The 21,505-nt window shown below is 33.1% G+C and overlaps 1 protein-coding gene across 2 annotated transcripts; it reads left to right on the forward strand.

The window, feature by feature from the left end:
* Positions 1-10,163: 10,163 nt before the first annotated feature.
* On the forward strand, positions 10,164-19,704 carry LOC120083053 (UDP-xylose transporter 3). Of its 2 annotated transcripts, none has more exons than XM_039038573.2 (8): positions 10,164-10,473; positions 10,812-10,973; positions 11,914-12,098; positions 12,355-12,422; positions 18,134-18,266; positions 18,654-18,815; positions 18,917-19,192; positions 19,275-19,704. In XM_039038573.2, the coding sequence occupies exons 2-8, from the start codon at positions 10,853-10,855 to the stop codon at positions 19,389-19,391; spliced, it is 1,062 nt and encodes a 353-aa protein (XP_038894501.1). In that variant the 5' UTR covers positions 10,164-10,473; positions 10,812-10,852; the 3' UTR covers positions 19,392-19,704. The 2 variants fall into 2 exon arrangements, with proteins under 2 accessions (XP_038894501.1, XP_038894502.1); XM_039038574.2 differs by having other exon boundaries at positions 10,270-10,473; positions 10,801-10,973.
* The last annotated feature ends 1,801 nt before the right edge of the window (positions 19,705-21,505 follow it).

Raw genomic sequence — 21,505 nt, forward strand, 5'->3', positions numbered from 1 at the left:
TTGCTGCAACGGTAACCCAATCGTCTACCCAAATCTCTCGGTGTCACTCAGTAAACGAACAGTCTTCTGCACAAACAAGTAGCAATTAGGACACCACCACTCAGTGACCTTGGTCTTCTCGGAGTGAGAATCCAGGAGGTGTGGGCTCTGTTGGATTTGGTAGAGGGAAAGAAGAAAGAACGATCGCACTCAACGACCAAGCAAGTGGGAAAGGTTTTTATCTATCGTATAGACTTGTGTTTGATCGTTTAGAAAAAGGTTTACGATCTTTTAGTAAATCAGGTTGATCGTTTAGACAATTGTTTAGAGAATCTTGCTCTGGCATGCAATCGCTTAGTAAAAGTTACACTATCGTTTAGGAAACAACGCGTGTACACGATCGTTTAGGAAACAACGCGTATACACGATCGTTTATGAAACACTTGAGACTGTCGTGTAGGCTCTCGTGAGCTAAATGATAGGCAGTGTACAACTTATGAAGCAATACTACAATTCCGTTCCAAAATGAAAACCATTTTCATTTTATCCTTCAGTTATGAAAAACTGAATGAAACCTCCCATTTTCACGCACGATTATGGAGAAAACCACCAACAATTATCTCATAATTGTTTTAATTATAAATAAATATAATAACTAACTTATCATATTATATTTATAACCTATAGTTTTAATATCACATCATATGCAACATTTAAACCATAGTCCCCTTTCTCTTTTACTTGATATAAATCATATTTATATTTATATCATTTTCCTCCAATTAATGTATCTCATACATCATGTCAACTATATCATATATAATTGAACCAGTTTAATCATATCATATATAATCAAACTCCCTCTTGTCTATTTGAACACTTCAAACTGACCCAAAAATTGATTCTCAACTTGAATCTATTGAGCTACCAAGGGGACCTTATGGACCTGTAGCTTAAAGCTCCAACGATACGTGAATAGCTTACTAAACTCTTTAGCCACGACATCCACCATCCGTTAATTGTCAGGCACTCCACTAATGATCGACAGTTGCACTCTTCTCACCATAGATATATTTCTGTGTTCATCGGATATAACCAATCAACAGTATAATAACCCTTCACAGATGCTTGTAAGTACACCTGGGCCAATTTATTGTTTTGTTTCTGTAGTTACATCTAACTCTTTAAATACCACCGATCCCTCTAATGAACAATATCTCATAGTTCTACTATGAGTGGACACCTCTCGAGCCATGAGAAGGTGTGTGGCGCCACATCGTTCTATCCTTGAAATTAGCCCTTAAGGGAGCAATCTATGTACTTACCCTTGATTCGTGGAAGGAATGAATTCCATCGTGTGTAGCTGAGTTCTCAGCTCCTCAATCAGATGAATCCCCAAGTGGTAGGTTTGAGTCAGCAATCTGGCCACTCGCACCCATGCAAATCAAAGGACTGTCCTCAAAGGTAGGAGTTCCCAACTCACTCAGGATTAAGGTCATGTTACCTATGGTCATCTTAGTGAAGTGAAGTCTCTGTCAGAACGACGTTATATAACGAGACCATAACACTTCGTGATCCGATCTTATACAAACTCATTTGTATAGGACACCCCTACTCGCATGTCTTCACATGAATGATTAGGATCAAACCATCTATAGCACGTCACAACACTTGTAACTATCCACAGAGCGGGCCGCATCCATAGTGTCACCAGGATCAGGTTTCCCTCCTATATCTATATATTACAGACCATTTTGGTTATCACTTAAGACATGATCCACTTGTATGTCTCCACATACATGCTTAAGTTACAACGACAACTAGGGATCTTAGTTTATTGGTTTGTGGTAAAGCAAATAAAACATCTCATGTTTCATAGACAACAGTGAAGAAAATATCTCATATTATTACATCACAAGCGTTTGTTCAATATAGGTGTTTACAAACTACAGGACCCAATAAGAGTTTAGGGCATCAACCCCAACAAAGAACACTCTTTGCATTTTTCTTCTCTACACAACAAAGATCTCTCTCTCTCTCTCAAAAGAATTTTATAGAAAAAATTCCTTTCTGTGAAGTTGTTCTTCCCTTCTCTATAATCTCATGAGTTTTTTCGTTTGCCCTTGTCCATCGCTCGTTTGCTTCTCGAATATTTTGAGTAGGATTTAGAGCTGGAATGGGAGGATAATCCTCTATTAGAACAAAACGGACGTCATCGATGATTAAGATTGTGTTGATCATATTTTTCCAAAACGTGTAATTTTTGCCCGATAATTTGTCAGTGGCGAGTAAATTGAGAGTTGCGAAAGTCATGATGAATAAGTTTGTTGAAATCATAATATTATTTATATTAGTCTATTTTCATTAAACCACTTAGAAAAAACTATCAATTTTAGCAAAATAATCTAATGTACCCTAAGCAACATCTATTTTACAATGATGTTACAGTGAGGTAGGATAAAAGCCATCGTAGGGTGATCAGGTGCCCCTTCACTAGAAGGAGACAATCTCAACCAATAGACAGAATAACTTCTTGTTATTGTAACTATTAGTCACCAATGTTCGGTCTAGAAATTGTTAAACTCGCTTAACATTTCTTGCAAGTGTAACTTCTCATTTTAGATTCTAAAGTTCTGCCCCAATGAGTCAATCGTAGAGAAAAATCAATTAGGACTTAAAACTAAAGTAACCCTATCCATTGCTGGAGTTTGAATAAAGTGCAAAATGCCATTCGAGGGGACACTCAAGGTGCCACGAGCCCATGTATGAAACTTTACTTCAAACTAATGAGAGAGACCGAGGGATGTGTTGTCACACATGCTACTCCCACTTACTATAAACACTTTATCCATTCATCTTGATATTGATCTATACAAACACCATCCGTAGGGGGACACTCAAGATGCCACGAGGCCAAGTATAGATCTTAGGGAGAAATGTGAAAAGGAAAAATGAAGTATCATATAGCTCATTTTCCTCCCACTGAGCATTTTACCTAGGGTTAATTAACATAGAAAAATCTGACTAGTGATTTTAACTAAGTGATTGTTTAATTTGCCCAAAAACAATACTTGCTTTGGATAGTTAAACAATTTTGATTAAGGTTTATTAAATACTTTAACAAACTTTAATCAAACATTGCATACTCGTAACAAATCTATCTAATTCACCTTTCCAAGTAAGTTATCAGGTAGGAGTGTAACATTTTTGTCAGCTTAAATACCACAGCCTAGACAGAACTAACCTTAGATAAAAGGTCTCATATAGATACATTTGTTACAATGTTAATCTTTTAATTATAACCAATTTAATCCTATTAAACCGATTTAAAGATTAAACTAAATTTCTAATCTATTAGAAAAGTGATCTTAGGTCTATATGATTCATATTTTAAAATATTTTAAAAAAATGAATTTTAACCTAAGGTTTGTATACAATTTTGATTTTTTTATTTTAATTTCTAATTTCTTTTTGTTATAACTATTATAAGCAAAAGAAATAAATTTAAATCATACATTGCAAGTAAAGCATACTTAGGTAAATTTATAACAACTATAAATTACCTTACAGCGGTGACATGCTTCATGCAATTTCATTTCATTACTAACATACATAACAATTATATTTTAAAGTAATGAAATTATTAACAACATAATTCAAAACATACATTCATACTATATATTATAACTCTTATAATATAAATGATGCATGTATATGTTATTAATGCATGCATTTATATATTATAACATTTATACTATATGATGCATGTGCATGCTATAAAACTAAATCATGCAATTAAAAATATATTATAACGTTTATAATATAAATGATGCATGAAATAAAATGCATAACCTATTGTGAGATTTTATACTATATGGCATACATTATGACATACAATAATAAACTATAAATCATACATCACACGCATAATTTAAAAGCAATTAATAGACCGGGATTAGACACCTAAAAGAAATTAAATCGGGCCTTGAACATGCATAATTTAAACTATTATAAGATAATAGCCATCCAGTTCAAAACAAGATAATCGGGCCTTGAACAACCCGAACCAGACCCCGAACTACTCGAACCAGCATGAACCGATCTAGAAGAACCCAACTAACTCGAACCAGAAAACCCACAAACCGAACCGGACCAGTAGACCATGAACTACGCATGAATTGGGGCCGAACTACGCGTCCTCTTCGTCTCGAAGCGTCGCAACGCTACAGAGAAGATCAACGTCTGCAACATCGTAGCGTTGAGATGCTACAGTATAGTCGTCCACTGTACTGCTTCAAACTCCTTCGAAACTTCACCAAATTACGCCTCGTTTTCTCCAGAATTTGGTCGGGAAATTCACAAACGACTCAATACAAAAAATTACAGACTCGATTACGATTTAATGCCCCAAAACATGGGCCTAAACAATTTTGTAAATTCAAAGTAATAAATTAAATCCCAATCCCGTAAACATCCATAATTGCAAAAAATATTCATCAACATTCATCATATGATTATACAGAGTGCATGAATGATTAAATCCCACCAAAAACTGTAAAATTATTCCAAAATTTTGGACAAAATAATTGGGTCAAAAGCCTGGCTTTGATACCAATTGAAGAAACCCAGTTAAAGGTCCTTGAGTGAAAGAGGATCGTCTCAATTTCCAAAATTTACAAAATACAGAATTTTACAAAGAAGAATAGAAAACTATCCATTTAAAAAAAATGAAATTTATAGCATGCAAAAATAAAAAATGTAGAAGCATAAAATTGGGTTCAAGAACCCTTACCTTTAAAGACCGTTCTTCAATGGAAAATCCCTCGATCTCCAATTGAGCACCACCATGAAGGAAACTTTGGTATTCACTGGAATAAGAACCCAGGAGTTTGTGGGATCTGGCTATTTCAGTAGAGAGGGAATATTTTTTTTTTTTTTTAAGAGAGGAGATGATCTAAAGATTACAAAAACCCACTGTGAAAAAACTCAATGTGGAAGAAACAACAATCATTTTATTCTAACCTACTTCTTACTAATGTGATGGAGAAAAATAATGGGGAGGGAGTTAATAATTATTTTCAAAATAAATTAAAATAAATAAATAAATTTATTTATTTATTTTAATAAAAAATTTAATATATATTTATCTAATAACTACCTTATTATATAATATATATTAAATTATATGTTATATCAAATATAACATATAACCTATAGTTTCTATATTTTATCAAATACAATATAACATATAGTTTCAAATCTCTCTCACCAATAACTTTTAATATAAATCACATTTATATTAAATTTAGTTATATGAATTCAATTCATATAATTAATATTTGAATCATATTCAAATATTTATTTCCTCTCAAATATACTTTATATAATAATGTATCAAATACATTACAGTAATTATATTATATATAATTAAAATGAAATTAATTATAAATTTCCTCAATTAATTTAAACAATTCAAATTAATCCAAGAAAATGATTCTCATTTATTCTCGTTGAGTTACCGATGGGACCTCATGGACCTGTAGCTTGAAACTCTAACGTTACGTGAATTATTTATTAAACTTCTTTAATTAAATTGTTCACCATTCATTAACTGTTGGACACTCCACTAAAGACCAACAACTGCACTTTTTGCACTGTAGATATATTTCTGTATCTATTGGATTTAACCAGCCAATAGTACGATGACTCTTCACAAATTGCTGTAAGTACAGCTGGGCCAAAATTACCATTTTGCTCCTGTAGTTACATCTAACTTCTTAAGTACCACTGATCCCTCTAATGGATAATAAATCATAGCCCAATTATGATCAAACCCCTCTTGGGCCAGAAGAGGGTGTGACACCACCTTGTTCAAGCCCCAAAATCAGCCCTTAAAAGAGCAATTTATCTACTTACCCCGACGTTGGGGAAGGAGTGAATTATTTCTTGTATAGTTGTGTTCCCAACTCCCAAATCAGACGAATCCCTAAAATGGTAGGCTTATTAAGTTGGCGATCTGGCCACTCTCACCTATACAAATCAAAGGACTGCCTTCATAAGCAAGAGTTCACAACTCACTTAGGATTTAGGTCACGTCACCTATGGTCATCCTGGTGAAATGTAAGTCTCTATTATGAACAATGTTATATAATGAGACTAAATATTTCGTAGTCCGATCTTATACAAACTCCTTTGTATAGAATATCCCCGCTCATATGTCTCCACAATTGTAGCACTTTACAACAATTATAACATCTACAAAGTGGGTCATACTCGTAGTGTCACCAGGATAAGGTATCCACCTTTATCCATCTACTATAGACCATTTAGGTTATCACTTAAATATGATCCACTCGTATGTCTCTACATATATGTTTAAGTTACAAAATAATCTTGGATTTTACTTTATTGGTTTGTGGTTAATGCAACTAAAATTGAAATAAAATATCATATATTTTATTAAATAAATAAGATGTTTGTACATTATAATTACAAACTATAGAACCCTACGAGATTTAGGGCACCAACTTCAACACTTGGTCTATATAAAGGGTTGGAAACCTCTTGAGTCATGAATCTTCACTCATTTGAAGAAAACCCAAAAAGTCATCCATAATCTCTTCAAGAACGAAAGTTTCTCTAAAGAAATGTCTTCTTTAGGTCAACCTTACCCATGATACTGTGTTGTAAATTGGGATTCACCTTGAAAAAGGATCGAATTCATCCTAGAGGATACCTTAGTTTGTTGGCTTGATTCAAATGCCCTATTTATTGTTTTTCCAAATTTCTTCTCTTAATACATTGTTTTTCTTTTCATTTTATTGTTGTTCCATCATTTTTTTATATTTTAAATCATGAAATTTTACTTAATGAAGTATTTTTATTCTTCTTTCATTATGGGCTGATTTTCTTAAGGGATTATGATCGTGTGGATATCCCAAGGATAACATAGCTTAAGCTAATACAACTGCATCGAATTGCATCACTCTCACTTTCTATTTCTTTTGTTGGAACTTATGTTATCTTGTTAATTTAAACTTGTCACTTAAATTAACATGCTAGTCAAGTCTTAATGTTGTGAAGGTTAAGATAAAAATAGATCTGACAAAAGAATACGGGACTAAAAGCCTAGACATAGGACATCATCACCTTAAACATAAGGCACACCATAGAATTAAGAGATTTCATGAATATATCTAATATCTAATTACCTATAGAAATATAGAACTAATTACTTAGGCTTCTAAGGGTACTTGTGAAGCAATTCTAAATAGGAGTTGCTTTCAATTCATAGTTGGTCGATGTCGATGTGATACGGCCGCATAGCTTAAGGTAGTTTGTTCATGGGATGAAACTTGACTTGAATTCCTTGTTTCTTATGATCGTTTATCTATATTATTTAAAAACAACTTCAAAACCATTTATTTACCAATTACAACTTGGTTTACATCCAAAAGCTCTTTCTTCAAAATATTGAATTGCATAAATAGTCTATTGGGATACGATGTTTGGAATACTTTCTATATTACTACTTGTTGATAGTGTATGCTTGCACTAGACCACACTTATTCATATTTTTATCATTCATACACATTTGGTTGATCACCTTCACCGTACTATTAGAACCTCAGTGGTCATTATTGGGATTGTGAAACAAATGCCCCTTAGGTGCAAGTATATATCGTTTACAAGTGATATCAAATGGACAAGTTCAAATATCGAATCCCAAGGGAACAAAGTATAAATAATCAGTTTTAGACAAAAGAAGATCTTCTCTAAATTTGCAACTGATGGTAACTAAGAAAATTGATATGATTTGTAGTGTGCTTTGAAAATAAAGAAATGTTACGCTAAAAATCATTAAAAAAAAACAATAGAGAATAGAAAAAGGAAATGTGGTGTGAAAAGATATAATAAAAAGATGTGATTCAAAAGAAAGTTTCTAACCTGTAGAATGAACATTGTGCTCACTTGGCATTTGCAATTACTCTGTTCAACTAGAATCAGACACAATCTAACGAAGACTCAGATGCACCCACATCTTTACTTTTTCAAGCCGAGAAAGGTTAATGTATGCAATCAAATTGCATCCATAATCTACCCTAATTGACACTTAGCCAAAAGAATCAAATTCAATTCCTATTTAGCTCTCTTAGAGAATCACTTTTAGGAGACTAAGCAATTAAACACATATTTCTATGGTTAATTCATACTTAGATGACTAAGCATGCAATCCAATGACCTTATAGGCATTACCCTATTTCTAGGGGCCAAACGAAATCATAGTTCAGGCTTTTCTTCTATATTGTTTTTATGAAAATCGTTTATTATCTAACACTTTTGATATTAGACTCAACATTATATGCCAACCTAGGTGATCAATCTATGTTAACAATACATAGAAAATCAATAAAAGGAAACATAAACTAAGTGTTGAGCAAATAAGAGGGGACACATATGGAGCTTTTATTTCATCATTAAGATATCCATATTTTTTTAATCCCAAAAAGATGTTTGGCTCGCAAATTGTAAAGAAAGTAAAAACTCATATTATTAAATGGATAGAAACAAGTATAAAACTAGTGCAAAAAGAATGTAAAACAATAGCAAAAAAGATGTAAACTACATTGTTGTAAATAATTCAAAGGTACAATAAAATGGAAAGGAAATATAATAAAACTCTTCATCTTACCTCTCGATCCAGCTAAGTCCTCTCTATCGAGATGAATAATAGCCTTTTGCTTATTCTTTCAAAGCAAGCACTTGAAATTGAATTATAAAGATGAAAGAGAATCAAAACAATAGCCCTTTGGGTGTGTTTGTAGAAAAATAAGACAGATAACACTAAAATTTCTAGGTAGCTTGTGCTTGTTAAATGTTGCTTTGGGAGTGTAAATGACGTCTTTTATAGACTTCAAAGGGGTAAAAGTTTCGTTAGAACACCTTACAGCTCTTTCCTAATTGTTTTGGATAGATTAAATGCAAGTTTGATATGATTTGGATTGTATTTGAGAAGAATCTACCTCTCGAAAAATCTGAAAAAATCTGGGAATTTCTGTTTTTGGCAGGTTGTAGCCGCAATACAATTGCATCCTGAGCACAATCTGACTCTTCCTTGCAACTCTCTGTTCTATTATCCAAAGCCCTGTGGCCAAAATTCAACTGTATTGATTGTTTTCTACAAATGACATAAAAACACAAGAATTACTTGATAATTGACTCTTTTTGTACATATTTCACATTAATTCACTTTTCAAGGCTAAGATACATTCATGACTTGTTTTTGCATAAGATCACTTGCGAAGTTATCAAATATGATATGAAAGACATGGTTTTTATTCAATAATTTAAGCCTAATAACTCACTTGGGGGAATTATCAGTCATCCATGATATCTCTACCTTAGGTGAGTTATGTAGTCGTAAAAACTTAAATTATTGATGAAAAGTATGTACTTAATGTCAGAATTTTATAGTATTATGAGTGATTTTATGTAAAAACAAGTAAAACATTTGTTTTTAGCCATGATTAGTGAAATAAAGAAAAATAAGTGTAAAAAGAGTAAAATTTTGAGTTGTCCTTGTATTTTTATTTCACTTGCAGAAAATTGTCACTGTTGTGACTTGTATCCTTTGGCTCAACACTTGGTAGTAATTTACTTTTTATTGATTTTATTGCTTATTGTTAAACTAGCTTGATCATTTGGGTTTACACGTCATGTTGAGTTTAATTTCAAAAGAGTTACAATATAGGAGGAAAGCCTAAACATAATATTTTATTTGATCCCTGCCTATAAAGTCAATAGAATTACATGCTTATTTATCTAAATTTTAAATTAACCACAAAGATGTATTTAATTGCTTAACCTGTTATTGGTGTTTCACAGTGAGATGAATAAGAGTTCAATTCAATTCATATTACAAGTGTCGATTAGTGTAGATTGCGAGCGAATCCGCTCACATGTTAAATTGTGTCTGGATCTTGAACAAAATACTTGCAAACACCATTTCTCCTCGAATGTTTATCAAATCATAAGAATTAAATTATAACTTTTATCGAACCACATGGACTATCTATGATATTTTATCAAACTTTTAAAATCAATAGAACAAAAATTTAAATTTTTCCAAATCATAAATCAAATTTGCAACTTAAAAGTAATTAAATTGTTTTTCATAAAGAACCATCTAAATCATTATTTCAATTTTCATTTACAATATAATTAAAAGAAGAGGAAGGGAGACGACTGCGAGTAGTGACTAATTAATTAATTAATAATTAATTAAATTCTATGGTGTTGTTATTATGATTCACAAACGCTCTTCTGCGTTCCATTTCTCCCTTGTCATAACTGTTAGCGTTCTTCCTTCTCCATTAAAGCCCACGCAGACTGCTCCAATCAATCAATCTTCTCTGCGTAATATTATGTTACAGATAATCTCCTAGCGCAACGCATACACCTACGCTTCTCTCCCCCTCCATCTGTCTCTTCGCGGTATGTTCCTTTCTTTTTCTTCACTTTTCTGTCTACCTGGTAGATCTGTTTTTTCCACCTCCATTTTTCTGCAGATCTTATTCACAGTATTGTTCAATTACTTTTTCTTCTTCTTTTTTTTGTGTTTCTTTCAGCTCATTTTCAAATTCTGCTCCTTCATGCTTTCGTGTTTCTAATTCATGTTAATGAATGAATTACACCACGCCCGAATTTGGTGATGCTTGATGAATTTCTATTTGTTCTGCTAGCACCACCATATTTCTTCGTGTATACATAGTTTATACCTCTACTTAGATTTTTTTTTTTTTTTTTTTTGACGGTGGTTAGTGGAATTGCAGAATCCAGATCGTGGCAGGACTCGACACTGAGCAGCCTGAAAATGAGTGACAGCCAGAAGTTCCAGCTCGGGACTATCGGGGCATTGAGTTTGTCGGTGGTTTCGTCTGTCTCGATTGTCATATGCAACAAGGCACTTATTAGCACACTCGGTTTTACGTTCGGTGAGTTGCTAAATATATGTTCAATTTAGGATCCAAACCCTTAATTTCACGCCTTCTCGTTTTCATCTATTTTGACTAGAATCCGTGAGCAATATTGACGTATCTATTCTCCTAACAACTGAGCACGAACATTTAACTTTTCTAAGAATTGGTTTCTGGATCTACAAAATTTATAGGCTTGGACATCTCACATAAAACATTCATTGATCGCAAGATTTGCCACCAGGGCTTGGATTTGTTAGACTTAGATCTATTCTTGACTGAACACTTCAAGCCGAACGGAGAAGTTTTATTTGTGCTTTCGGTTTCCTGCCACTGAAGTGCATTACTAATCTTTCATGAACTTCTATTCTTTGTAAATTCATGCAGTATTAACTTTCATCCTGTGTTAAAAAAATGATTTGAAAAGATCAATTTATCCTTATCCAACTTAAGCTTTTAGGTCCATCAATAATTTAACATCATATCCAGTCAGGTCTTGTTTGAAATCCGTATGTCTCACTTTCATATTTATAATTGATTTGCAAGATCTAGTGCATCGAAGTTAATATATGAAACTACATGTGAGGAGGAGTGTTAAAGATTGGGTTGAGAAGATGAAAATTTTCCATATATATCTTGTTTATAAAAGAAATGTAGTGTCGGTCTTTCAGCCTATGAGCTACTCTCTTATGTGTATTGTCTGATCACAACATTTTAAAATTTCAGTTCAAAATGATCTAGCATTCAGATTATCAACTTGTAACTTGCCTCCAGTAAAATTGTAACCTTTTGAAACTAGATCAGTGTACAGTTCTTGTAATTTTATCATGAGAAGAGTGAGTTTCCCTTTCCATCTATTTATTTACACCAATCTATGAGCATCAGCTACCTGTTGATATTTGGCTCTTTATCCTTTGTGTGTGAACTCGTTCATTAATGGAACTTTGATGATGCACAGCCACTACGTTGACAAGCTGGCATCTGCTTGTTACATTTTGTTCCCTTCATGTGGCACTATTGATGAAACTGTTTGAACATAAGCCTTTTGATGCAAGAGCTGTAATGGGATTTGGCATACTAAATGGAATCTCAATTGGGCTTCTAAATCTTAGCTTGGGCTTCAACTCTGTAGGCTTCTACCAGGTAAAATCACATTTGTTGGCAGAATGTGTAATACGTTATATGGCTTTATAATTTATCCTCTTTTTCTAAGATGCAATGTCAAGTCTGAATTCTTAGACCATATGAGCAATAAATGGGCTCTCTTTGAGCATGCTCTTACTTATATAACATTAGTGATTTTATTTTCTCGTGAATTATTTTTAATTATGAAATCAAGTATTGATTTATTTTTATCTCCCGAGTCCTTGAATAAAGAGTATATTGATTGCTATACCAGATGACGAAATTGGCAATCATCCCCTGTACTGTTCTTTTGGAGACCCTTTTCTTCAGGAAAAAGTTCAGGTGAGTCTAATAACTGTTGAAACCTTCATTTACAAAGCAGCTTTTTTCCAACTTTTAAGCAAGAGGCCTTTGCTTCCCTTCAGTTTTGTGCTTATGATTTTGTATCAAGATCTTTACTTGATTATCTACAGTGTGTTAGAAATGAGAAATGGGATAGTGGTAATTTGTCGTTATCAGGCATGTTTTCCCACACCTTTCTTGTTACTATTTTAGATGAAATTAGTACTTTGTTCGTAAAGATTTTGTTGGAATTTTTGTATGACCTGTATTTAGGCACAAAATGTTGCTAAAATCTCAAGCTCATTCCCAAATTCTGTTGATTTGAATATCTTAATTCAGAGGAAGCTTGATTCCTAACTCAAATGTTACTCTCAATATTGATTTAAATATGAAAATCTTCCTTGGTAACTGTTAGGTATCCACAATTCTCTGTTCTCAGAAATACCCAACAAGATACAGAAACAGGGGAAATATACTCCCTTGGGTATATATATTGCAAAGAAAAATTACAAAATACCCTTAACTCTCAAGTCTCTAGAACAAGATAACAAGAACAACAAAGAAAGAAAAGATAACTTCCAGCAAGTTCGAGAGTGCTGGTTCCTCTCCTTGAGCTCCAAGTTTCAGCCAAAATATCCACACCAACCAAGAGGCTCCAAAACCCCTACATAAACCTCTCTGGCCCAATGATCCCCACCTGCCAAAATAACAAACTCCACGATTCCACATTCCCTTTTATATAAAGGAATTACCCTTCTTGCCCTTCCTCTCATAAGTATGGATGATAGGGGGTCTCACAGTAACTTGCTCAGTTTGATTACCAAGAAAAATTGTCATAAACTAACTTCAGTATTATAAAACTCCAATTAGACTCATTAGTTATCAAGCACTCTACTTTGCAGGCTAAAGTAGCCTTGGACTTGGGACGCACTAGCATTTTACTCATATTACCGATATTGAGGCACAGAATATTTCCAAATCTTAAGCTGGAAGGACGTTGATTTTAATATCCTAATTAGTGAATGCTTTAGTATCACTTTAAATATGAAACTCTTACCCAGTAACTTGCTCCATTTACCCCTGGTTAAAGTTGATGCTCTGATTACCCTGGAAAATTGGCCTTGGGCTTCGGACAAGCGTTTTACTCATACTGATGTCTGTTTGACAAATCTTACCTGGTTGGTCTTTTAGTGCTTCGTTGTTGTATGATTGTTCTAGGTTCCCCCTCTTGTTCTTTTGCAGCATTCTCAATATTTTGGATTCATTCTTTTTTGTTATAGCTTATAAGATTATTTAGATAGATATCTAAGTTGTATTTGCCATCAAAATTCTATTATATCTACTTCCTCTGTATTAAAGCTCTTGTTTCTTATGATATACAAGAAACAATGACAGCCTGAAATGCAGGAACTGGTGCTTTCATATGCTTGTGGGTCTTCTACGCCCTTTCTTGATATTTTAATAATTAATAATCCATTTTGATAATATGAGCACTTACATATGCATGGTATTCACATTTTTCTTGTTAGTGTAGCCAATGCCATTGTCAGGGACCTACATGGTTTACTTTTCTTCAAAAGGATATTTGAGTATGAAAAAGCTCTATAATTTTTTATTGGATTAGAAATAATAGAGTTATGTAACCTTTTTCTAATTGATGGCCAACTTTAATCTTAGGGGTGCTCAGAAAACTTGACAGCCCAGCACAATCTTAAACTGAACTTGTTTGTCTGGAGTTGAATTATGGTTCTTTCAACTTCGTTTGGGACTTGGGGTAAAATTGGACCAATATGAATTCATAAATAAAAATATACATTTTACTATAGAGTAAACTATTTGTCTATGTTTCTTTTCATTGGCAGAATATTTTGTACCTTCCTTTTCTCTTTGCTAGATTTCAAAACAAAGTGAACTAGAAATGGGGACAATTGCAAATATGACAATCTACCACAAAATAATAGCAAATCTTGCACAATCTTAAGTATTTGTAAATATTGCACAATTTTAAGCCTTATCAGTCATAGTGATAGACCTATCACTAATTGAGGTCTACAAGTGATACACCTAGTCTACGAGTGATATACCTACCAATGATTGAGGTCTATCACTAATAGACTTATCTGATAGATCTATCAATAATCATGGTTTATCATTGATAGACCAATCACTAAGGGGGTGTATGGGGTGCTGAGTTGGTTATTTTATAGTCGGTGATTATTATAGTCTGTTGATTATAATAGTCTGTGTTTGGAGTGTAGACTATTTTAGTTTGGGTAGGAAATAGTAAACACCGTAACAAAGAGTGATTTGAAATAATAATACCGTAGATAATTGTAAGTTATAATAGTTGAGAACCTCAATTATTATAATCCCTAAACATGGAGTGAGCTATAAGAGCCCACTCCACCCACTTGAAGTTGGGGATCCAAACACCCCCTAATTGAGATCTTTTATTGATAAGTGTCTATCATTGATTGTTTGCATGTTCGTTTGTTATTATGTTTATGATATACCATATCAACATAATATAAAATGGTATATAAGTGACATTTTACCTCATTTACTATTAGGTGGTTGCTTGCATCATTTTCTTTTAGGTTTATTATGGATATACATTATCAATAAGATCAAAATATTATATTAATGATATTTAACTCTTGTTTTCTATCTATGGTTGTTTGCATGCTCATTTGGTATTAGGTTAATCATTGATATACCGTATCAATATAAATGAAAATGATGTATCGATGATATTTAAAATTGTTATTGATTCATGATTGTTTGTATGCTCATGTTATAGGGTCTCTGATTGATTTATCATATCAATATATATTAAGAAAATATAAATTTGTGGTATTTAACTTTTATTTTCTATCAGTGATTGTTTACATACTCTATTATTAGGTCTATAGTTGATATATCATATCAGTAAATTCAAAAAAGGTATATTAGTAATAAATTCAATAGCTATTTGCGTGCTTAATCACTATTAGGTATATCGTTAATAGCTATATCAATAAAATACAAAAATATATATGAGTAAAATTTCACTTAGTTTTATACCAATTGTTGTTAGCACACTTATTTGTTGTTAGGTCTATTACTGATATACCTTATCAATAAAAAACACATTGGTATGTATAAGTGACATTTTACTTTCATGTGATAGCTAACATACTTATTTGTAATTAATTCTATCACTTTTATCACTAATATATCATATAAATATAACATTAAAAAGGGTATATTGATGATATTTGACCATTTAGTGATTATTTGCATGTTCATTTGATCCATCATTGATGTACAATATCAATAATTATAAATTACTAATAGCAGTGTATCACTAATATACCATTTTTTTTATATCTTTTGGCAATAGATGTGTATCACACATCTATGATAGACATTTACCACTGATAGATGTAGAAAGTCTATTTATGATAAACATGAAAATGTTCTACTAATAATAGACATAAAAATAGTTTCAAACACATAGAAATTATTGCTAATAGACGTAAACATAGTCCTTCAGTAATAAAAATCTATCACTAATGGACATATGAATAGTCTTTTAACAATATACATAAATTTGTTTATCAGCAATTGATATAAAAATGGTCGACTAGTGATAGACATCTATAAGTGATAGATCATGGTCTATGAATGATAGATTGATAGAGGTCTATCATTGATAGACTATGAAAATGGTATATTAGAGATAGTCTATCAATGATATTCCTAAACATTTATAAAACGTCATATTTGCAAATAAAATATGATAACCAATTTTGCCATTCATTACAACTATCCTAAGAAATTTGAAGCAAAACTTTTCGAACAGCATAGCATTTTTAGTTTTACATATAAAAATAGGCAAAATAAGTTTCTGACCGACTTAATTGTCGTACATATATTTTTTTTGTTTCTGTATGCTTTCTAAACTAAACAACTCAAACAGCTTGAACAAGCTGATCCAATTATTACGAGGGTAACTTGGATTAAGTCCAGAAGTTAACTAGAATTGTTTAAGTCGAACAAACTTGTAACTTGAATTATTCGAGTGCATAGACTTGCATCTGTAATTATAGGTTATAGGTTCAATATGCATTGTGCTGGTTTATATTCTCTTCTGTAGTCTCCTTTGGACTGGAATTTCTTTCTTTCCCCTCACAATTTCATATTGCCAATGAAATTGCTTCTTATCTAAAAGAAAAATAATTAAATAAAAGGAAAAAAGGAGGAACTTCTAGTTGTAACATATGAATGATGTGCTTTGGTTTTTCAGCATATTCACATTTACATTAATTATGTAATGTAATTAGACTTCTTGAGGACTTGAGGTATTTTTTCAGGATTAAGGTTGAGCTTTGGTATTCCCCAATGCCTTTGCTTTGTTCCTTGATATCTATTCTTTCCTTTTCCTCTATGAAGCATCATCTTATGCTGTACTGAATAAGCTGAGAATGGAAAGTGTATCCAGATGAGATTGTATTGCTTAAAGAAATTCCCAGGATCCAAGAATTGATTGAGGGTCCCCACCCCCTCCCCAGAAAGAAGAAGACGACCATGGAACTACTGTGATGCTGCTCCAGTAGAAATTTTATTCAACCCTATATATAATGGGGAAGCTCTAGCCTCTAACTCTCAACTGTCATATTTTGTGAAAACACGAGGACATCATACCCATTATATTTCTTTCCACTCTTCTGTAACCATTTTCAGGTGCAAATTATGTGATTAATTTGCAGAGTCGGGCAGTTATTTCTTTGAAAATCCTTCAATTTTCAGCAAAGTTTGGTGATATCACAATTGTACTGGTGTCCTGATGAAAAATATGAAAGGAAGATAATATCTGAAATGTTTTTTGACTTCTGGAAACGACTAAGAGGAGTGTTTTGGGCAAGGAGTGGAATTGTGAAGCTTTGGAGCCCACTATGCAAGGAGTTAATAAAACATAAAATTGATGTTTTTTAGTTGTGAGCCCATGAGCTCCTTGGATGAATCAAGGAGTGGAGTTCAACCTCACTCCAACTCCCAACTCCAACTCCAACTCTAACTCTTTGGTCAACCACCCCTAAAGAATCTTTATTATCCAGACTTTCGGTAACTTCGCTATACCTCAAAACAGGACATCTGTTATTTATTCCTCCATTTCACCTCTTTCTAATGGTTTCTCCCTCAAATAAGCAAAGAAAGTTTATAATGAAAGGAATAAGAGTAGAGAGAACGGTACTTCTGACAAAAGAAAAAATGGTGAATGAGGAAGTAGGATTGGTGGATGCAATTAGAATCTTCATTTTGTTTACTTAAAAGAAGGATTCACCTTTAGCCTTGAATCATTCATCCAGAAAAGTTTATCTAAACTATTCATCCAGTTTTCTTGAACTACTCGCATAGACAGATTTCATGGGACCGGAACCATGTTTAGGCCAAGAGTTGGAGATAAGCGGACTCGAACCGCTGACATCCCACTTAGACTGATTTTCTATTAAATATTGATATATTGGGTGATTTCTACGATAATTTCAGCAATATTCTATTGGTTGCTGGTCAAACTGTGAGCGCTTTAAATGATGATGTTTTTATTTTTCAATTATACTTATCAGATGGGTGGTTTAGCTGCAAACATGTACATATTTGGTTTTATTATACTGTCCTGTCTAAATATACTACCTGGCAGCATGTTGACATTTATACTACTATTGCAGTAAAAGCATCCAGTTTTCACTCATGATCCTCCTCCTGGGTGTTGGGATTGCAACTGTGACAGATCTACAATTAAATGCCCTTGGGTCTTTCTTGTCTCTGCTCGCAGTTCTTACCACATGTGTTGCACAGATTGTATCCTGAGCTGAGTTACTTCTACTCTTGGTGTTTTCTTTGCATGCCTTTTGATGAGTGGTTTTCATGTGTGGGCTCAAGCATGTCATGTGGGAAGCATTGATTTAATTTGCTCTCTTTTTGCTCTAAGTGATGGATTATCTATTTGCAGAGTGGAGAGAGTGTCTTTCACGAGGCCGCCAGACCTACTATTTCTTTGACCAGTTATTTGTTTATTGATTTGTTAATTGTTATTTATTTTTATTAGGAAGCATATGATTAGTTGCTAGCACCTTTCTCCTTTGCTAGTTAACGTGAATAGGAATATATATTCTTTTAGAATTTGCCGAGCTCAACTTTTTCTGCATTTTTCCCTTTCTGTTCAAGACCTTGACCAGTTGAACGTAGATGACAAACACTATTCAGAAGAAGTTCAAAGTTTCTTCAACACAACTTCTATACCAGTCTTGTCCTTATCAGGCATTAACTCTGTTCATCGCTGGCCCATTTCTGGATTGGTGTCTAACTGATCTAAATGTTTTTGCTTTCAAATACACTCCCCAAGTGCTGGTGAGATTTTAACAACTAAGCTCCCTACTGACCCCTATCCTCTTCCCACTTCCTAACTGTATTACTTCTGACATGAATTGTTTTTGTGCTTCTGTGTACAGTTCTTTATTGTACTCTCCTGCCTTATTTCTGTCTCAGTCAACTTCAGTACGTTTCTAGTTATTGGAAAGACTTCTGCAGTTACATATCAGGTCCTAGGACATCTAAAAACGTGTTTAGTTTTGGCCTTTGGGTATGTTCTGCTTCACGATCCATTTAGCTGGCGGAACATTTTGGGAATCTTGGTTGCCATAGTTGGAATGGTTCTCTATTCCTATTATTGCACCCTCGAGAGCCAACAAAAGTCTAATGAAGTATCATCAGCACAACTATCACAGGTAGTATTTGTAGTTCTGCAATTGACATATTATCTCTTGCTCTACCGCCATGGAACTGAAACAGTCTACATGTCATTTGTAGGTGAAAGAAAGTGAATCCGATCCCCTGATAAGTGTTGAAAATGGAGCCGCAATCTTAGGGGATGGTGTGGGGCCTAAAGCTCCAGCGTGGAGTTCAAACAAGGACCTGCATGCATAAGGGGGTCGCCGTCTTTGCTGACTAATTTTGTTGTTAGCCCAAATCGGTGGGTCAAGTTATCCCCCCAGCAATGAAGAGATTGCTGGCAAGACGCCTTCTCATGCTGATTGCTGTGTATCAAGAGTGCGACACCTATTGAATGAAGTATAAAATTAGAGAGGTAGAGGAAACTCTCTCCATTAGCAGATGAGTATTGTTAAAGTAATGATTCTGTCAGATTATTGACGCATATCAAAATATTTGAAGATGAGAGAACATACTGTTTTACAAAATCTTGAAAACAATATTCCATAAATTGCAAATTTTGGTGATTTATAGCGATGTTAGTGTAGTTCCTTAACTCGGTTTGGATGCCCTCACCAAATGAGTGAGGCGTGCAGGAGAATAAAAGTGAGTGAATTGTAGTTAAATTGCAAAAATCACCCTCAAAATATGGTTAGTGGTTGCAATTGAGTCCTTCCACTTATACAAGTGATAAAATTGGAGTTTGAGAAATTTGACACTTAAATATTTAGTTTTAAATATTAAATAAAAATCAAATTCACGATTTTGTTTTACTCGTTTAACAATTCATTTTTATAACGCCATCATCATCCAAATTGAAGAACAATCTAACACATTCTCAAATCTCATTTCTCAGAGCATAAAGGACAAACCCACAAAACAGGAGATTTTGAGAGAGATAGCTCTTCTATTCAATAATAGACCAAAAAAGATTTTTTTACATATTCGTTGAGTTGAAAACAAATAATTGCTCATTAATTCAAAACTACAGTCCAAAAAGTTGCTGATAGCCTCTAACGATCTTCCTTGCTGAATTCTTCTTCTTTCTCACATCCCTGTTGGAATCAAGCGTCGATCAGAATAGTATTTATATTGTGGAACAATTGATTATTGCCTTGAAAATAATTGTGTCACAATCTCGGTGCAATTTGTCGAACGTTAGTTGCTCCAGGAGGTTAATACAACATTCTTTATAGACAAGCACTCGTCGAAAAAGAGTTAGAATAAAAAAACCTTCTCTAAGAAAATAGGAAAATGAAAACAGAGAGAAGAAGACTATGTTGGTCTCCAAATCTTATATTGATCTTTGTATATATAGGGAAATTCTGAAACGTTTCAGATCTATAAAATTGATTTTGGATATGTAATGGTCAAACAGTAAAAATTGTTTGTAACGGTCAAAACATTAGATCTATAATGCTAAAACGGTTTATAATGGCTAAAAATGGTTCAAAAATAAGAGGAAGAGGTATTAAAAATTAATTCCCTTTTGTATCTTTTATGACGGCAACAACACACATGTTTGGACAAATATTTTACTCCCATTACAATCACATTTTGGAAGTTCACATAGACATCTTGGTAAATAAACCCCCAAACAAATCAAAATCTTCGAATGTGTGACAATAGATAACTTTTCTGAAAAGCCTTTTGCTATAGACAAAAAGCTAAGTCATTCCCAACAATTCTCCACGAATAACTTATAAAGTAAACAAAACAAAAGGACATTTCAAAAACCAGTTCTGAGCGAAGCTCGAAGAATAAACTTAAGTATCAATATCTTTCGATTTGAATAAATGTATAGTGAACCATTACTATCCCTTGTCTTGCACTTAAAAAGTTAGAATTGCATGTCACAATTTTTCATTGATGATAGGAAAATGAATAATTAAATTGACTAAAGACAACTCTAAAGTCTATTATTTGAGTTGTTTTCTTTGAATCTCATTGCAATTTTTAGGATCAAACCTCAGTGAGGATGTTTGGATGTGTTAGTATGTTTGACGGTCTCTATTACTTTGATGAACCTTATGGTGGTAATGAAAAAACTTAGGGGACATTTAGGGCAAGGAGCTAGTTATTATAGTCCTAAGTTATTATAGCTGGATTACAATAATTTGTGTTTGAGGTGTAGATTATTTTACTTTAGTTATAATAATATGTATTTGAGGTGTAAACTATTTTAGTTTAAAAAGTAAATAATAAACATTGTAGCAAAGAATAAAAAAATGATGAATGTAAAATGGTAAAAACTATAGCAAATAATGAATACCGTAGCAAATTGGGGTTTTGAAATAATATTGACAGTAACTAATTGAAAAATATATAAT

The sequence above is a fragment of the Benincasa hispida genome, chromosome 8 (assembly GCF_027475165.1).
Source record: "Benincasa hispida cultivar pf3 chromosome 8, pf3_genome.v1.1, whole genome shotgun sequence".
In the NCBI taxonomy this organism is placed as follows: Eukaryota; Viridiplantae; Streptophyta; class Magnoliopsida; order Cucurbitales; family Cucurbitaceae; genus Benincasa; species Benincasa hispida.